This window comes from Cariama cristata, unplaced genomic scaffold (genome assembly GCF_000690535.1).
Source record: "Cariama cristata isolate BGI_N322 unplaced genomic scaffold, ASM69053v1 scaffold26424, whole genome shotgun sequence".
Classification (NCBI taxonomy): domain Eukaryota; kingdom Metazoa; phylum Chordata; class Aves; order Cariamiformes; family Cariamidae; genus Cariama; species Cariama cristata.
In genome coordinates this window covers 1-18,718 of record NW_009613914.1, presented here as the reverse complement: position 1 = coordinate 18,718, position 18,718 = coordinate 1, and the positions used below count along the sequence as shown (strand labels likewise).

The 18,718-nt window shown below is 36.7% G+C and overlaps 1 protein-coding gene across 1 annotated transcript in view; it reads right to left on the bottom strand.

Annotated features, from left to right (window-relative positions):
• ATR (ATR serine/threonine kinase) overlaps positions 1-18,656 on the bottom strand; it is a 42,873-nt gene extending 24,217 nt beyond the window's left edge. The window contains 21 exon segments of the mRNA XM_009699216.1: positions 67-192; positions 953-1,046; positions 2,274-2,417; positions 2,617-2,747; positions 4,222-4,314; positions 4,791-4,976; positions 5,335-5,529; positions 6,432-6,599; positions 7,278-7,449; positions 7,748-7,848; positions 7,949-8,139; positions 8,549-8,808; positions 9,400-9,598; positions 9,747-9,899; positions 10,724-10,950; positions 11,163-11,363; positions 12,632-12,819; positions 13,836-14,725; positions 15,346-15,489; positions 17,629-17,720; positions 18,598-18,656. Coding sequence (XP_009697518.1) covers positions 67-192; positions 953-1,046; positions 2,274-2,417; positions 2,617-2,747; positions 4,222-4,314; positions 4,791-4,976; positions 5,335-5,529; positions 6,432-6,599; positions 7,278-7,449; positions 7,748-7,848; positions 7,949-8,139; positions 8,549-8,808; positions 9,400-9,598; positions 9,747-9,899; positions 10,724-10,950; positions 11,163-11,363; positions 12,632-12,819; positions 13,836-14,725; positions 15,346-15,489; positions 17,629-17,720; positions 18,598-18,656 — 4,014 coding nt within the window.
• Between the last annotated feature and the right edge of the window lie 62 nt (positions 18,657-18,718).

Sequence of the window (18,718 nt, the reverse complement as noted above, 5' to 3'; positions counted from 1 at the left end):
TTTAGATTGTTGGTCCAGATGCTACTTTGATTTATTTTTAATTCTACTGAAGGAGGTTTTTTATACCTGATTTCTATATAAGGTTTCTTTCAGGCTGGTAAGTGCATGAATACGAACATCCACATTCTCATGCTGAATAGCTCTCATAGACAGCTGCAGCGTCGTCTGCAAGTCGGTGCTTTTAGAGGATTCCTGAACAAGACATGACATAAGAAGATCAAATTAAGTATAACAGGAACACAGTTAAGCAGCATCTCCAAGAACACAAGTGAGAACACATACAAACAACTAGTTTTCTGCCTACATTCTCACCTATATCCATATACCACTGTCTTCCTGACTATTTTTAAAAACGTCTTCCTCAAAAAGGTGCTATATTTACAGTTTTGTCTAAATATAATGATGGTGTAAATAAAAATTATTAAATCAGAAGAAAATGCTTTGCTTTGAGTACCTCCTTATCTAAAATAAAATTAATTTTTACTTTTGTTACCTCATTCATACTAAATAATTGCTACTTCCCATCTATTTCCTAACCATTCTGAGGGCAAGCAAAAGAAACGGACCATAGAGTACTCCTAAAACTAGACAACTTTGTTACCTTTAAAGACAATACAGAAGAGGAATCAAATTAAAAGTAGCTTCTGTTGTAACACAATCATTGGCATAGCTAATACTGCTGACTTTTAATCTTATAACCTCTTTAGTCTCAAAAAGATGAAGAGTCAGTGTTCATGAGATGCTACTGAAACAAGAATGTTAAACATGAGCATATTTCACTCCTAAAGAAGAATCAGAACCTGCTTCAAAGTATTCCTGTGATCACAACGAAACAGAATTTGTGTGATTTGGATAAATATTATTTCCACTTAACAATAAACTTCACATGTTCTCCTCACTTGTCATGAATTCACTCAATACATCAAAAATAAATAAATAAAAGAAGTTGTACCTTTCTGTATTCCTGAAGGACAATCTGAATTTCTTTTAGTTCTGGAAGGTCAGGTAGAAAGTATATTTCATGTAAAAAGCCTTGTACTGCATCCCTAATAGTTACAAACAAAATATTGCAAAGAACATAGCAAACATTAGTTGGATCAGAAAGATCTTAAAAACCCATTGAAAGAAAGCAATGAAATACAATGACTAGAAGAACAAAGGCTTGAAAAGCAGAAAAAAGTAAATTCCATGATTTTTAAATCTAATTAAGTACGTGTATTTAATAAATTCTACTCAACTAAGCCACATGTATTTGTCCTCTTTAAATTACTTTCTCTTTTAAAGAGAATTCTTCCCAAAGCTTTCAAAGTTGCCATTCATCTCTACCAGGATTGCCTCTCCTTATTTTGGACACTAGTCAAAGGAAATAATCCCATTTAATGTGAATCCAGTTCCAGTTTCCTCATAAGAAAAGAAAACACACAACAACAAAAAAAATTCTGTGTTCCTAAGATGAAGGAATCTCTCAATTTTGCTACCATGGATTTCTACAAGAGCCTTATTATTACTATTGTCACCTTTTATTTAGAATACTGTTGGTATGATACAGTGCAAGAAAAAATAAAACCAAACAAAAGTAATCAAGATATAAACTATCACTATTCCTAAAAAAAAAAAAAAAAAAATTAAAATAAAATTTTAAGCTACAAAATATAAGGTGAAAAAGAATTAAGACTCAACGTTGTCTTCAAAAAGTTCAAAAAGGTGAAGTCACACAAATTTAGGTCTTTTGTATTAGACTTTGATTTTATTTTCAGTTGGTGTGACCACTTGCGAAGAGGATGTATGAAATCTTACTCAACATTAAATTCTATGCACTTCATAATTGTAACTCTGATTATTGAAGGAAGCAGAGAACTCATCTCCTCCCTATTTCCTATGCAGTACGCTTTTCTCTAGCTTAGAGCAAATGTTAGCAATCCTTGTTAATCTGTCTATGTGCCCTGTAGAGGGAAGTCATTTTCCATACAAGCAGAAAAAACATGGAATCAGAAAACCTGGCAGGGGCACATGTCTGAATGGGTTGTAACTTGGTCATAGCACGATACATTTTTATAGGGACAATATAAAAACACCTTTTCAGATGATGCTATCACTTGTCAAATTTCAAAATCTTATTGCAATTTAGAGAAGTGGGAATTTTATAGAACAATACACTATTTTGCAGAAAAACAAGTTTTCTCATCTCAGTGGTAAACAACTTTAATTTAGGGTTAGCCCCATTCCTATTACAGCATTTAATCAATATAATTGAAAAATATTTTGTACTGTACCTGTTCTCAACTATGAGAAAGTAAAATACTGCTGTAGTTTCCTTTGGTTGGATATGTATAAGGGGCAATAATGCTACTATCACATGACTAAGCAAGGAGCCAAGGTATGAATGGTCCAGACTTCGAACAAAACAATCCCAGGCTCTAAACAAGACAAGACAAGACAACAAACAATAGTAATCAGTGATTGTTCTCTGCATAAAAACATTTTAGGTGAGTCATGAGAAGCGTTTTAAGTTATTTCAGCTCTGTTATTCAGACTATTGTCTAGAACAAAACAAAACAGTGTATTCAAGGACAGAAATAGCAGGTATGTCACTGTTTGGGTACATTATCAGTTCACCTGCAACACAGTTCTGGAAAGTCATCCTTGTATCTTAGAGCTGTTCTCAGTGTAGTCATCATCTTCACTCTTACTGAACTGATGTGTTTGGGACCCATGAGCTTCATTAAAGACATAAGACTGTTTAAAGCCTAGACATAGAGAAAAATCATTTTAATGTATTAGATACTCAGTAAAACACATACAAGCTGTATTTTCTAATAAAGCCAGGTTACCCCGGCGTACGAAGTCATACTCTATAAGACACCAAATTCAGTTTGATGTTTCAATAATGAATTTAGGGGTTAGAGGAAAAGAGAATGAAAGGGAATCTGTAATGACAGTATTGTTTAAAAAGTCATTATTCAGGTTGTTGACAGGGAGATGAGGGAAGAACTGTGGACACCAAAGAAGTTCATGGTTATAGAAGTCTGTTAAAAGACATGATTGACTATATGTCAAAGTTTCAGAAGCTGAAAAGAGCAGGTTTTGGAAATATAGAGAAAACAAACAAACTTGCATTTAAAAAAAAAACCAAAAAAAACCAACAAAACACCAACAACAGAATTGACATGTAACTTCTGGCACAAGCGATTGGTAAGCTTCAGGTAACAGGTAATAGCTCAGTTGTCAATGGGACTGATGAAAGACAGAACAGAAACACTGAGATGCAAAAAAGCAGGAGATATTTCAGTCATAGTAACACTGTACCAAACAAGGTAGTACAAAGTCCAGCATGACAGATCAGTAACACAGGAAGAAACCTGAGCTTAAGGAAAGGTCATGGAAGGGGAAACTCACCAAGAACAAAAACCAAAGCAAGAAAAGATAGAAACAATAGCAGGTGCAGCAGAAGAAATGCTATGCAAATGAAGAAATTCAGAAAACATGAAGACACAGGGCTATGAAAATGACAGCACCTCAACATGAATATCTGAGAAGCAGAAAGGTTGAAAGAACACCAGAGAAAATGCAGTCCATCAATGTAAATGTTATATACATTCTAGCACTGAAAAATTCCCTATAGAAATTATCTGCACTACCTCTGTGAGGTAGCTAAAAGGCTTGTCTTGTGGTTAGAAGCACTGCCTCAGCACAGCAAAATTTTCAGACTTAGTCTCAAGTTGTAAGCTCTAATTTCTCTAAACTTTCTCTACTGTAAAGCTGAAAGGAGTTTTCTGTGAGAAGCTAAGCCAATAAAGCCCAGTTTCTCTCAGATTTGCATCTTATTTTCTTTAGCTTTGCACTTTGGTGCCCTTGTAACCCTGTTACCTGCAATAATTCCAGTGTTCTCCCATATTCCCTCATCCTCCACTTAGTTTCTTTCACACACAGAAAACATTCATTTGGATTCCTCCTCTATAATTACTGATTGACTGACTTATTACATATACGATGTCTGAGTGAAATATGTACATTAGCTGACCATTAAAGAAACAAAAAAGCTTTTGAGCTTACACAGAAGTCCTACCCACAGTGAGACCATCAGTTTTCAAGAATCATGTTGGAACCTTAGTATCTTTGAAACTTCAATGCCAGTTGCACAGTCACATAAGTAGTAAGCCTGGAATATTAAAATAGCCCTTGTTTATCTTTTTTTTGATATTCAAAATTAAGTTTACGCACCATTTTTTTATCCTCAATGCCAACACTGGAACTTAGTAATTGCATGTTAAAAAAAGCCAAGATACCAAGCAATTTAGGTTGCAGATAATCAGCCTGTGGAGGGGAGGAAAAAAAAAAGTAAAAAAAGTAAAAAAACCCCAAATAAGACATCCCCAGCTTAAGAAATTAAAAAACAAGTATGAAATACTAATTCCGAAAGACAAATTATAAGAATCCCAAATACATACACTGCTCCTTCAGAAATATCAGTGTTAATGAAAGACATCCTTATTAGGTTGCGGGTTTTTTTGTTTTGGTAAGATTTGGGGGATTGCGGAGCCGGGGGTGGGGGGGGTGTTTAAGGGGGTTTTTTTGTTGTTTTTGTTTTTTTGTTTTGTCTTTTTTTTTTTTTATGCATACTTGGTATGTATCTCCCTATTACAGGAACACTTAATATGAAATGCCAGCCTTTCCTCCACTTTTCGCCTCAAATAAGTAAATGTTCAGAGAATATCAAATTGTCTTCACTCTCAGACTGGATAAAAAAAAATATCAAACAAAACTGAACACGCCTATTTTGACATTCTTACCATTTGTTCAGGTGATGTTATTTCTCTAGGTCCCTGATATGGGTCATCATGAGATGCAAATGAAGCCAATATTGACAAACCATTGAAGACTTGTTGATAGTGTTCTCCTATGCGCAGCAATAATTCATTATGCAGTCCCTGGTAGTCCTGTCTCAGCAAGCTGCCCAGTTCTATCTCAGTCTCATTCTATAATCAAATAGCAAACAGTAACCAAGTCTTCATTTCAACACAATGAAAGAGTCACATTGAGAGACAGAAGGCATTGGACTCTGGTTGATTAACCACAGAAAACAAAGAAAAAGCTTCCAATCAGCTCAATGTTAGATAAATCAAGTTTTTAGAGTTCTTAAGTTTGCAAAACATCTTACAACAGTTCCTCAAAGCCAAGAAAACAGATGATAAAAAACAAGAACAACAAAACTTCTGCTTGTACAATTTCCCCACCTATGCATTGCAACACCTTAACTTAAATAAAGCAGAAAGCTCACTATTCATCAATTGTTGCTCCTAATCTGCACGTATAATAGAGCAAATGTCAATTTACCTTGAGGTAATGAAGCGCCCGCTCAAGCTCATCCTTGGAGCAGGAACAGACCAAATGAGAGAAGATGTATTTGAAGTTATTGATTAAAATCTCTCTTCGGTTTACATTCAGCTGTTTTGCTATGGTTCGAATAAGTGCAGAGGCTGCAGGACTAGCCTTGGCTGCAAGGTCAGGAAGCAAAACTTGTAGGGTCCGCTGGTAAATGAAGAACAACACTTAATGGAAAAAACAAGCAAACAAACCCCCCCCCCAAAAAACCCAGGGTTCGGCTTTGTTTTGTTTGTGTCAGTACACCACCATGCATTTCTGGTCATATATATGACCACAGGTATGAATAAAGAAGAACTTTAATAAGATGGAAATACCCAGTAAAAATGCAGATAAAATAAAAATAATTTACTTAAGGAGGTGCCTCATCTAATCAATATTGAGAAACATGCAAACAAAAAGTGAGCTAGCATTTTTTGTGTCCATCCAGATTTTCCACAGCAGGAAATCTTAAAAGAAAAAAAAAAAAACCCACAACCACAAAACAAAACACACAACAAAAAACCAACACCCAACACACTCACACACAACACCACTCCCCCAACCTACCAGTCAACTAGAACACTGCTTACTTAACAGTTGTGCATTTCCCATCTATCAACAAGCAAAATACGAGTACAGGTACAAAGCTACTTAGGCGTCAAGCAAAACAGTTATCTAACCAGATGCAGAAGAGATCTAACCACAGAACAATAGCTTTCTTCATTTGAAACAAGAAAGCAAACACCATGCAAAAAATCCCTCCAAGTGCACCAAATCATTAACACAGATATACTCAATGAAGACTCTAGACCTTAGTTCATGACATGTCACACTTGAATTAGCACTGTAGCTATCACTGTAACTCCTTGATAAAACTGTTCCTCTGTATTTGAGCTCCCAGTTACAGCAATCTCAAAGTATTCTATACTGTAACAAACAACAGCAACTAGAAATAAAAAATTCAGTTCTGCGACATTCATTGAAAAATTGTGGACTAAAATAGAAAATCCACAAGCGCATATGTGCACACACATAAAAAAAAAAGTACAAAGGACTGACCAACTTACTGAGAGAAAGCGATTTAGATCTGGAAAATCAAATACGTTGGCAATCTCAGATAACATGTCCAGAGCCATTTCTCTTTGGTGAGCAGCTGTTTGTTTCTGTAGCTCGTTACTGCGGCATGGAGCACTCAATACTGCCATCTGGCTGGAGTGCAGGGATTCCACTAGAAACTAAGCAAAGAAATAAATATTTAGTAGTATTTTTCCATTTTTCACTCCCTAAAAATAAACACAAGAGTTTCGCTCCTCTTTCTATGGATCTGTTTTTCTTCCTCATTTATTGCACATAGATCTATGATTATGACTTTGCAACAGAACTGGATTATCATCCACTTAATAATTGCACTTAATTTTGCAACCCTGGATTCTGACATTGCATTATTAAAATAATATTCAAAATTAGAAAAGTCTGGTTTTGATATTTTTCTTTTAAACAGAACTTCTGTCTTTAGGTAATGGGTATAACAAAAGAACAAATCAATCATGTCAGTATTATGCTTGTAAAATGTTGACTTCAATTCCAATTTTAAATCATAGCCTCTCGTGGCAATGATACCACACAATGTAAGAAACTATATAGTTCCTCTATTTCAGAATGACAGCAACTAGGGAATAAAAAAGAAAAGCAATATTGTTGAGGAGAGAGGATCATGACAAAGTCAAAGATTTCCCATTCCTTCCTGAATTTCTGTAGGTTTTTTGTTTTGCTTTGTTTTTTAAATCATCCCTTTGTCCTATGATATTTCACCTTGTAAAATACCGCAATTTTTACCTTTAATACCATTTTCAAACCACACAAACAGAACCTAAACATATGCCTTTCTAAACTACCATCTCTTTTCTTTTTACCTGACAGATAGGCTTCTTGTACTGACTGAAAAAAGCTTGCAGTTTTATGGATTTAGCTGCCGCCAGGGATCGAATTTCTGTGTACGCCGCTCCAGCCACAGAAGCTGACTTGGACAACAAACAGTGTAACAAATGCAAGAGGGCAAACGGTACCAAATCTCCTTTTGATGCTCTTACAAAGTAAGCAGAAGAAAAAGAATCAAAAAGGAAAAATGAATCATTGCATTAATAAAATGACTTAAGAATATTCAATTACTACAATACAAAACGACACATCATCGTATTTCAATAGTTTATCTCTACTTCTTATGACAGGGCAGAAGAAAATGAGGAATATTCCATATGAACCAACAGTTTAATACAGTTGCAAAGGACTCGACAAAGGTTAACCTTGAAATAAGTAATTTAATCTTACATTTACATCACAAACTGACATTACTTTGCAATTTTCCAGATACTATCAAAAATACCTTCCAATATCTCCTGTTGTGAGAATCAAGGTATCTTTAAGCTCATTATTTCTTGATATTTTGGCATTTGTATAGGCTTCTTTCATTCTTGAAACAAACAGCTGGAACACAAAACAGAAAAATAATTTTAGAGTGTTTGATATTAATGAAAAAAAACCACAGCAAGTTAGGAAAAACAACCAAAAATAAACATCAGTTAACCTCTTTTATGAATCCTTCTTCAGAGTCTAAGGATTCTAGTATGTTCTTTATGCAGTCACTGAAAGCCACTCTTACATCTTTGTCTGGATCTTCCATTAGATTTAATAAAGACCCAACAACAATCTTCACACTGGACTCATCAGCATTAAAATCCAGATGCTGGCAAAGATGAGGTATATTTTCTATAAATGCTGGGTGCCATGGGTTGGAGAAGGAAAGAAAAATATATTTTTAATGCTTTTTAAAAATCTATTGAAGTACACAAAACAGTGATGCAGGTAAGCCATAAAGCACACTATATTTTTTTAATCTACAGAGTAAATATTGTCAAACCAGACAAGCTATTTAAAATTCAGATTTTATCAAGTATTACATTTCTAGATTTAGCCATAGAGCAAAATTAAGCCAAGGTAGTTTAAAAAAGTATATCAATGACAACATCAAATGTTAGCAGTGATATCAACTGAAATACAACATTTCAAGCACCATTATAGCTATTTAAAAAACAATATTAAAAAAAGGAATGGAGAAAGGTACAGAAGTAGTGACTTAGTACCTCATACAGAAGTGCAAAATGTTAACAAAGGTAAAGTCACATACCTAGCTTTACTGAACTGGATACTTTGTTCTCAAGGAGAATAAGAAATGGCTTGAATACACAGGCTTGCACAGAACAACTTTTTTCATGAGCAGAAGTCACAGTAAGGCTGCTACATAAAATATCGTAACCAACATGCTTCATAGCAGAGTCTGCTAAGGAAGGTCGCACACTGAATGTACCAGAAAGACAGCAAGATAATTTCCCAACTATAGCAGCACAAGCCTCCTTGACTTGCTCAGACTCATCTTTGATTTGATTTCTGAAATGGAAACAAAAATGAAACCATTTTAATAGATCATTTACAGAGAAATTTGTATTTTTACATTGTCTGAATTCTCTAACTATACCGTAAGTACTATTAGGACAATTTAAGGATCTGTCTCACTAGATTATCTTTTTCCTTCTCAGATTACCCACAAGTTCTATTAAATGTTTGAAGTAGCACTAGACTGGCGAGTCTGGCATGTTATAAAGAAACTGAAAACTAGACACAATAGGACCAAAGACACCAAGACATAAGGCAGCGAAATTGGAACGATTTTAAGAGTCATATGGATAAATAATACCTATATTTAACTGACAAAAGACATCTCCTTTCCCCTCCTTAGTTTAAATTAGGGTCTTCAAGTAGCAAAGTAACTTGTACATTGACATGGTAAGCAAACACTATTCTACCATACAGACATCGTCACTTACACCTATCCTGTTGATATCTTACAATTACTGAAATTGAGATGTAGCAAATTCTGGACCAAATAGAAATAAATGTTTATTTTTGTGCTTATACTACACTTCTTATTTGTCCATTTTTCTTCTTGCACGAAAACAGAAAAGCAGCATTAATACGTACAAAAGAGCTTTGGGAATCATACTGCAGGACTGCACACTTGGTGGATGAAGCAGGAGAGAGAATCCTTTAACACAAGTAGCCCGAATTACTTCATGGGGACTTTGTAGTGCCCAATGATAAACAGATTTTCTCCAATCCAGACAAATGTTTCTTGGGAAGACAGACAGAAGGAACACACAATGTGACTGAGTTTGGGGTGCTAAAGAGAAAAAACAAAATAAAGCAGGTAATTACTTGATTTAAACTTTTAATATCATCAATCATCATAAGAGGGTAAAGAAAATAATTTTACTTTAGAACAATCATTCCAGAGACATACTAGGTTTTCTATACTTTAACATACTTACAGAAACTCTGTGCAGTTTTTTGACTCAAAACTAGAGGATCAAACCCAAAAGCAGATGGCTTAAAAGAAGAATCATCAGGATGGCTGTAAATCCAGGGCAGAGACAGCAATCCACATAAGTTATCAAGAATCTGATCATTCAGTGGAATTTTCACTACGGGGAAAAAACCAAAACAACAAAAAACCTGATACTTTTAGATCTCTGTATAGTTTATAAAACAGATGCACATTTTATGTTTTTAATTTAGTACAAAATGTTATTTTTTTATCAACAAAGATCAGTATCACTATTCCCACATATTGATAGCCTACATTTTAGACATATAATAATAAATGATGTAGTGCTACATCAAAATAATCTTAAAATTTCCTTAAACAGTTGGCAGCATGTAATATATGAGCAGCGGAATGAATACAACTTCAGTATTTCTGGATTTGTACAAATACTCTCAGGTGGACTTTGGGATGGCTGTAAGACAAACTCATAATAACCCCTTTTATAACCTCCTCCATCCTACTAGCTAGTTTTTTAAAAAAAAAAAAAGTAAATACTTAATATTTTTGGTACGCTTCCTGCATGTCACATTTGCTGAACCCCATCAGAAGCTTTGAAATCTTTGAGTAAAACAGAGATAGTAAGGCATGCTGCCTCTGTGTGTTTTAAAATGAAAACTGACAAAACTTTGTTTCTTTCTTACATGTATTCACTATCCCCATGTAGCCTCTTGTTCACATAAAAATCAAGAGAAGTACATCAAAAACTAGTAAGTCATGTTCAACAAGGAATGCAAAGGAAGCTCTCCAAACAGAGAGGAAAGCTCTTTTCTTTTTCATTTAACCTTTTTTTTGTACAGGAATCGGGAGTTCTAGCACAAGATCTGCAATTTCAGTGTCTCTACCACAACAGACCAATTTAGTCAGATGCATTCCTAATTTACAAATTCAATAAAAGACATGCTAGTTTAAAGGATTTCTCACCTTGTGCATACAACAAAGCATCAAAGATTTTCACTATTCTGTCAATCACTTGTTCTAGGTTAGCAATCTGCGAAGCAGCCTCTAACAGGTTTCTGCAGACTTTTTCTACTCTTGCAATGAAATCAGAGGAAATCCATGTGAACTGTATATTCACCACTGAATCTGAGGAGCTTGGAGTATTCTTACATCTGTCAGAGTTACACGGATGAGTTACTTTATGATCTATACTGTTAAAATAAAAATCACATGATCAATGTGACAGACTATAAACACTTAATATTGCATTGCTTGTAAGCAAAGTTACTATGAAAATGTACTTCTTTAAAACCTACAGAACTTATCCAATACTTGTCCTGATACATGGACAAGCATTAAAGTAATCTACACAAATCAAAAACAGTTGCAAGAAACTACTGGTCTCACAGTTTCACCTTGGTACCTTTACCTGGTAGAATTTGTTGGCGGAGAACAGTGAACTATGCACAAAGCAGCTAGTCGCAGAATTACAGCAATGCCTTCTACAGTCTGAAGAATATCCGCTGTCAGAATTTCTTTCTCAAGGATAAATATTAAGGATGCAGCTTTCTTTGTGATGGCATTCCACAGAGTGCTCTTCAATCTCATGTTTACAGGACTAAGTCTGTAATTTGACCATATTAATTATTTTCCAACACATACTTTTTTTCACAGAAGATAAATCATCATAGTAAAAACAGAGCTAATCAATGTTGGATACAGGATCAGGAAAACAACCAAATGAAGCCTTAGCTTAAATGTGCTTTTTGAGAGAATAAGATACTAACTCTGAAGTTAAGTATGATGCAAATCGTACTTATCTGAAAGGCTATAAAGGTATAACTCTATAATCCTTGGAAGGTCACAGTGACCAGAGTCATTCCTGATAACTATAAAAAGGCAAATGTTACACCCATCTTCAAGAAATGCAAAAAAGAGGATCCTAGGAACCCTAGGCCTGTAAGCCTAACCTCAGTCCCTGTGAAGGTTATGGAAAAAGTCTTCCTTGAACTCATTTCTAGCCACATAAGGGACAAGAAGGTGACTGGGAACAGCCAGCACATATTTACCAAAGGAAAATCATGCCAGACTAACTTGATTCCTTCCTACAATGGGGCAGGTAGCTCTGTGGATAAAAGGAGAGCTACTTGTTTGGAGGGCCTCAACTGGCTGGAAAACTAGGCTGACAAGAAGCTCGTGAAGGTCAACAGGAATATATGAAAAGTCCTGCAACTGGCACAAAAAACTCTGTGCAACAGAACAGGCAGAGAAGCTAGCCTGCATTGTGGGAGAAAATGACCCGGTGGACTTGTAGAAAACTTGAATGTAAGCAGCACGACCTTGTTGCAGAGAAGGTCAACTACATACTGGGCTGCATTATCAAGAGTGAAGGCTGATCATGAGCCCACACCCGGAGTACAGCATGCTGGAGCCAGTTTTGAGGGCTCAAATACAAGAAAGAGATCAACATGCTGGAGCAAGTCCAAGATAAATCAGTGAGCTGAAGCCCAGCACAAGCAGAGGCTGGGAGAACTGGCTTTGTTCATCTGAGAACAATCTGACTTAAGTAGACCTACTTTAAGCACATCCAGTGCAACAGCATAGCCACATAAATGATTCTGTCGTTCCGTATGTATTCTCTCAGCTTTTCTGTTTTCGGTGTGTCAAAATGAAAACAATTTGGGTTGAACATATTAAAAATACAGTCTCTTTAACTAAAGTTTGGTTTAAAAATCATCTGTAAATTCTGATCCTTCAAAATATCATTTAGATCTTTTCCCAGAAGGTCTTTTCAATGTGGCTGTTATGAAGAAACTGCCTCCAAAAAGTTGTCGTTTGTTACTACTCACTACCCAAATTACTGTAAAAGTAGTTATTGAGTAAGCGTCATACATTACTGGTGTAGGTGACTTCTTTGGATGCTTTGTTGGTAGGCTTAGTCGTCGCCTTTTCTCTGGAACTTCATCACTGCTGCTGCTCCACCCATCAGTATCAGAAGTATCTAGCTGGTTCTGATGAAGCTCCTGAAAGATTTCTTCCATTTGTGTTTTTAGCACTGTATAGAGTGGACTCACCAGATACTGGGATGGACAAACAACAGAGGTACCATAACGTATGCTATGCCTTACTTCTCAAACACATGATATTATTGTTTCTGACTTAAAATATAAAATTTCAAAATGTTATGGTAACAAAAGTTCTTAAAAACCTTCCTGTTCAAAAATCTTAATTAAAAGATGAAAACTCTGATAAGCAATGAAGTTTCCTGTGTTCCTACTAGAGAGAATGCAGCTTGTACAGATGTTTCCCAGTTCTTGCCATAATACCTGGCTACCAAAGTCATCAAGATAGACACACTATGTTTAAGAGACATTAAGATATACATGTGGGTGTACGGGGTAGAGGTAACATTCAGCATATCAACACCTCATTATTAATACTTCGTTATGGTTTTAAACTAAAAGAGAGTAGATTTAGATTGGACATAAAGAAAGTATTTCTTACAATGAAGGCAATGACACACTGGAACAGGTTGCCCAGAGAGGTGGTAGATGCCCCGTCCCTGGAAACATTCAAGGTCAGGTTGGACGGGGCTCTGAGCAACCTGATCTGGTTGAAGATGTCCCTGCTCACTGCAGGGGGGTTGGACTAGATGACCTTTAAAAGTCCCTTCCAATCCAAACTATTCTATGATTCTACTTTAATTCAAACCTTTCTGTCTGCCTGTCCCCAACAAACATGACTAAAAGCATATGCTTAGAAATTAAGACCAGGTGAGATGAAAAGAAATTGTAGAGCTGCCCTTATGAGCACACTCTGTGGCTTACCCCCATTTTATATTATGAATACAGACAGACTCTTGTGCCTGCATAACTTCTCAATAGTTTAATACATCTAAAAACCATTGGGTCCAGCTACATCCAACTAATTAAAGAACTCTGATTTGTACAAATATGCAAAATAGTTGAGAAACAAGTAGTATCAATCTAATTATGCAACTGAAAGTAGTATTTCCTAGATTTTCTTCTTTGCACAGAAGTAGGTTCTTGTACATGATCTATTCATGTGATAAATACAGTTTTTAAAATTCACCTACCTCTTGCTCTTCCTGAGTTCCAAGCACATTCACAAAAATTCCACATATGGTACTGACACGGACTTTTCTTACTTGCAAGGCAGATTCATAGCCAGTTGGAACAAACTCCAGAAAATATTGCAGTATATGGCAAAAAGCAGCTTTCAGCTTTTCAGACTGAAGACATCTAAACACATCACCTTCAAGCAATGCACAGAGCTTCTCCAGTAGCATATTCAAGTAGACAGGTTCAATATTTTTGTAAGAATCTGCCTCAAAAGGCAACAGTGTCCTCACCAACAGTAAGAGTGGTTCTCCAAAGAGTTCTGATTCATCAGTATCCATTTCAAGTGCTGACTGCAGAATTCCAAAAAAGACTGTAAAGAAAACACTGGCCAGCTGTTCTGGAGGTCCTCCTAAATGAATTAATTTTACTAAAAACTTCACTGCCAAAGCTTTAACTTTTGGACTGCCATATTCCAACAGGGAGCAGCCTATCCCCCACAGAACAATATCTTGTCTTACAAAAAAGACATCTGCAACAATATCTGTCAGAATAGACATTAATATAACTTCCAAACATTCTACATTGGGCATACCCATCAGCTGTAATGGTGCCAATCTTAAATATCCCACATTGTCTCCTGTATTGGTTGAAAATCTCTTTACAGTCACTGGCCAGACCTGTCCATCTCCGCAGAGATGCTTTTGTGCATCTCTTTCATGCAGGAAGATTAAGTCTTGGAAAAGCTGTAGCAAGTCTTTCGTTAGTACTTCAAAAATGGAGCAACTCTTCATTTTAAACAGAAAAAGTAAAGAGCAAATGACGTCACAAATGTTCCTGTGCAACGTGCTGAGGTTTGGAGTTGCAGCAATTCGGAGAAGCCTTGTTATGATCCAGTTACTAAATTCTAGGACAATAAAAAAGAAACAGCAAATGGATAATTCTTAAGAGAAAAAAACCCACCTCCTATTATGAGCACCTCCTTGAAAGCAAGTTGCTCATCAGTAAAACAAAAGAAAAATGCTTGAGATAAATGCATGTAGGCTTAATAAACACAGAGCCTTCACAGGGACATTTATTCAGCGGATCTTATTGAAAAAGATGAAAAGGGTGTGGAGGGAGGGGGGCACGTGTAGGGGGAAAACAAACAAACAAAACCAAACCAAACCAGACATTTTACACTGGGTAGTTCCAGACATCTTCCTCTGTCAAAAAAACCCTCAGGCAATGAATATGTGTTCACACACAAGTAGGACCAAAGCATATCTCATCAACATGAGCTGGGTAATATCACTAAACAATGGTAATCAATAAGGTCAAACTCTGGCCTGATAAATTTCCATTATCACAATTGCAAATCAACTCACAACATTAAAAGTCTATCATAATATTTACTTACTTATAAACATGTAACACTGAACTTATGAATCTGCCTTTTTCCAATTTTTGTTCTTTTGTATGATCCCATTGTCAGAAAATTTAAAGTGTGAAATCAAGCTTCAACATAAACTTTTTCAAGAAACTCACCAATGCAACTGCACTCAGTTTCCTCCTGATTTCCATCCACATTTACAAACATAAGCGGGGATGATTTCATGATATGTTGAATAAAATCAAGCAACATTACAGAACTTGGCTGTGAATCTGATTTCTTAATCAGTTCCAAAGCAACTTCAAAAAAAAAAAGGACACATTCTGAATTAGCATTGCAATAAATCAACTTCACAAATTTTGTTCACACCTAAAGAAAAGAAGAAATTTTTAATATAAAATACTATGATATGGTATTAAACCATAAAAGAAAAATATAAATTACTCAGCTTTAATGTTATTCATTCACAGAATCATAGAATGGTTTGGTTGGAAGGAACCTTAAAGACCACCTAGTTCCAATCCCCCTGCCATGGGCAGGGACACCTTCCACCAGACCAGGTTGCTCAAAGCCCCAGCCAACCTGGCCTTGAACACTGCCAGGGACGGGGCATCCACAGCTTCTCTGGGCAACCTGTGCCACTGCCTCACCACCCTCACAGTGAAGAATTTCTTCCTAATATCTAATCTAAATCTTCCCTCTTCCAGTTTAAAGTCATTGCCCTTTGTCCCATCACTACAGGCCCTTGTAAAAAGTCCCTCCCCAGCTTTCTTGTAGGCCCCTTCAGGTACTGGAAGGCCGCTCGAAGGTATCCCCAGAGCCTTCTGTCTCCAGGCTGATCAACCCCAACCCTCTCAGCCTGACTTCATAGGAGAGGTGCTCCAGCCTTTGGATCATCTTCGTGGCCTCCTCTGGGCTCGTTCCAACATGTCCTTCTTGTGTCGAGGGCCCCAGAGCTGAAGGCAGTACTGCAGGGGGGGGCTCATAAGAGTGGAGTAGAGGAGGAGAATCACCTCTCTTGACCTGCTGGCCATGCTTCTTTGACACAGCCCAGGCTACAGTTGGCTTCCTGGGCTGCAAGCACACATTGCTGGGTCATGTCGAACTTCTCATCAATCAGCACCCCAAGACTTCCTCCTCAGGGCTGCTCTTGATCCATTCTCCGCCCAGCCTGTATTTGCGCTTGGGATTGCCCCAACCCATGTGCAGGACCTTGCACTTGGCCTTGTTGAACTTCATGAGTTTTGCATGGGCCCACCTCTCCAGCCTGTCAAGGTCCCTCTGGATTAATACTACATGCATTAACATTTAGTTAGTATTGCATCCAACTGTTTGATGAGTGAAGAATGGCAAATAGTTAACATTTTAATTTTTAATCACAGAATTTTCTCTATGTTTATGGTCTTTATAGGAAAAAAAACCTCCAAGAATTGTTCTAAATCTCCAAGAAACAGAAGCTTTAAAATGGTAAGTTCAGCTTACTGAATCAGAAAGTTTAGCAAAATACTAAGCATATCTAATGCTGCTGTATAACTCCATTGAAACAGGTATCAGAATCACATCAGATTTATCCAAATTCCTCACAGTTAGTTAGCACAAGAAGGAAACTATCTCAGATCCAGATAGCAATTAACCAGAAAAGTTACATAGCAATGATAAAATACAACACTTATGTATTCAAAAGCAGTATCTAAAGCAGATGGGCTTTTTGTTTCTATTTTTATAGCGTTCCCTTTCAGGACTATAATAGAATTAACAAACACATCATCTATAAAGTAACATGGGTATGATACTTAAATTGATCAATTCACTAGACAAAACATCAGTCTTACTGAGACAGCTACATGAAATTATACCTCGGAAACAGTAAGTTACCCTTACTCTGATTTTCCTTGATATAAATGTACAGATAACTACAAATGATAATTTTGTAGTACTACTGAAATGTTGTTAAAGTACTGTAAGAATTGGAACTTTAACATGATTTAATAAGTACTAAAATAAGGTTTTGTCAGAATTCTAAAATAAAAAATATAGCTGTTTTTGTCAGAATTCTAAAATAAAAAATAAAGCTGTTTACATCAAAGTATTTAAATTCTGAAAGACCTACAAGTATTAAGACTTGCTAGCTATATTACTCCTCAACGAACAATCACATTACATGATACTCCTGATTTTCTGTATTGTGAGCATTTATATTCATACAACCCTGCACTGCATTTCATTTCTTCCTTTTTTTTTTTTTGACTTAGGTTACTTCACATCATAATAGCAAATACTTCATCATGGAAGTTATTTTTTAATAAGTCATAAATGGTATTGCATTCAATTACTAAATCTTTGTTGAAATGAGAGTTGTAACTTTTTTTTTTTTTGGCAGGAATTACTTAAAGTATAAAGCAGGTAATAATTTTAAAAGATAGGGATGTAGTACTTACCAACATCTACATCTGTAAGAATTCTGTCAATGAACTGGCAGAGTATTTGTCTTGGTTTCTGCACAACTGTATTGTATTCTTCTGGACTAGCACTAAAATTAAAAGTACATTATTTTGACATTATCCATTTTAAAATACAAAATAATTATTTGAAGCCTTTCTCAACAATACAATGTTAAACACTGATTTTTTTTTGTTGTTCTAGAAGTCTTCAAAAAGAAATACAAATTGATTTCTTGTTTTAGTGACCAGTGTATTGCCTGTTCCTCTTTCTCCTTATTCTTCAGAAGTACCAAGTCTTATAAAGTGCTGAAGATCTTTTAGTTTTGTTATGCAATTATGTTTGATATATATTAAATCTACACCTGGCAGACTAAAAGACTTATCTGCATGCTACTACCAAACAACAAATCAGCTTTGGTGCAAAAAAAAAGAAAATTAAGAACCTGTTTCACTTTTGGAATTAACCAAAATTGTTCAGCTGATTAGGTACCAAAACCTGGGCAAGAGGTGTCAACAGCAACTGCCCAGGTGACTAAGATGGCAGCTAGCTCTTGTCAGGTCAAATCTTCAACAGAAAATCGTACCTCCACGTCAACCAGGTGCCTACCACAAACCAAAGGTGCAGGTCGTTTAATTCTCAGTGAAACCACACTACAAACACAACAGATGTCCCCAGGCCTCTAGGTGCTATGCAGGCCAACACGCCTCTACCATCAGGTTCTACCAGTACCACCCGTGAGAGAGGGAGCAACCCAGGCAGGTAGCGGGAGGAGAAGACGACCAGGATGAGGGGAGCGCGCAGGCCCAGCCTCAGGAGACCTCGCACAGTGGTGAAGAAGGACCGTGGGTTTGCATCTCCCCACACCACACGCTGATGCCAAGGCCGGGCGGGCTTCCCCCAGTTCAGCGCAAACCACTCCCCAACCCCCGCCGCGCCCTACAAGGGGAAGGCTGGGTCCGTCCTACCTGGCCAGCTCCCGCAGCGCCGGGATCATGGAGGCCATCTCCAGGCCCTGCTCGGCCATGGCTCCAGCTTTGAAACAGGCCGCGCGCCGCCGAGGCGGGAACTGGGTGACGGCGTCCGGCA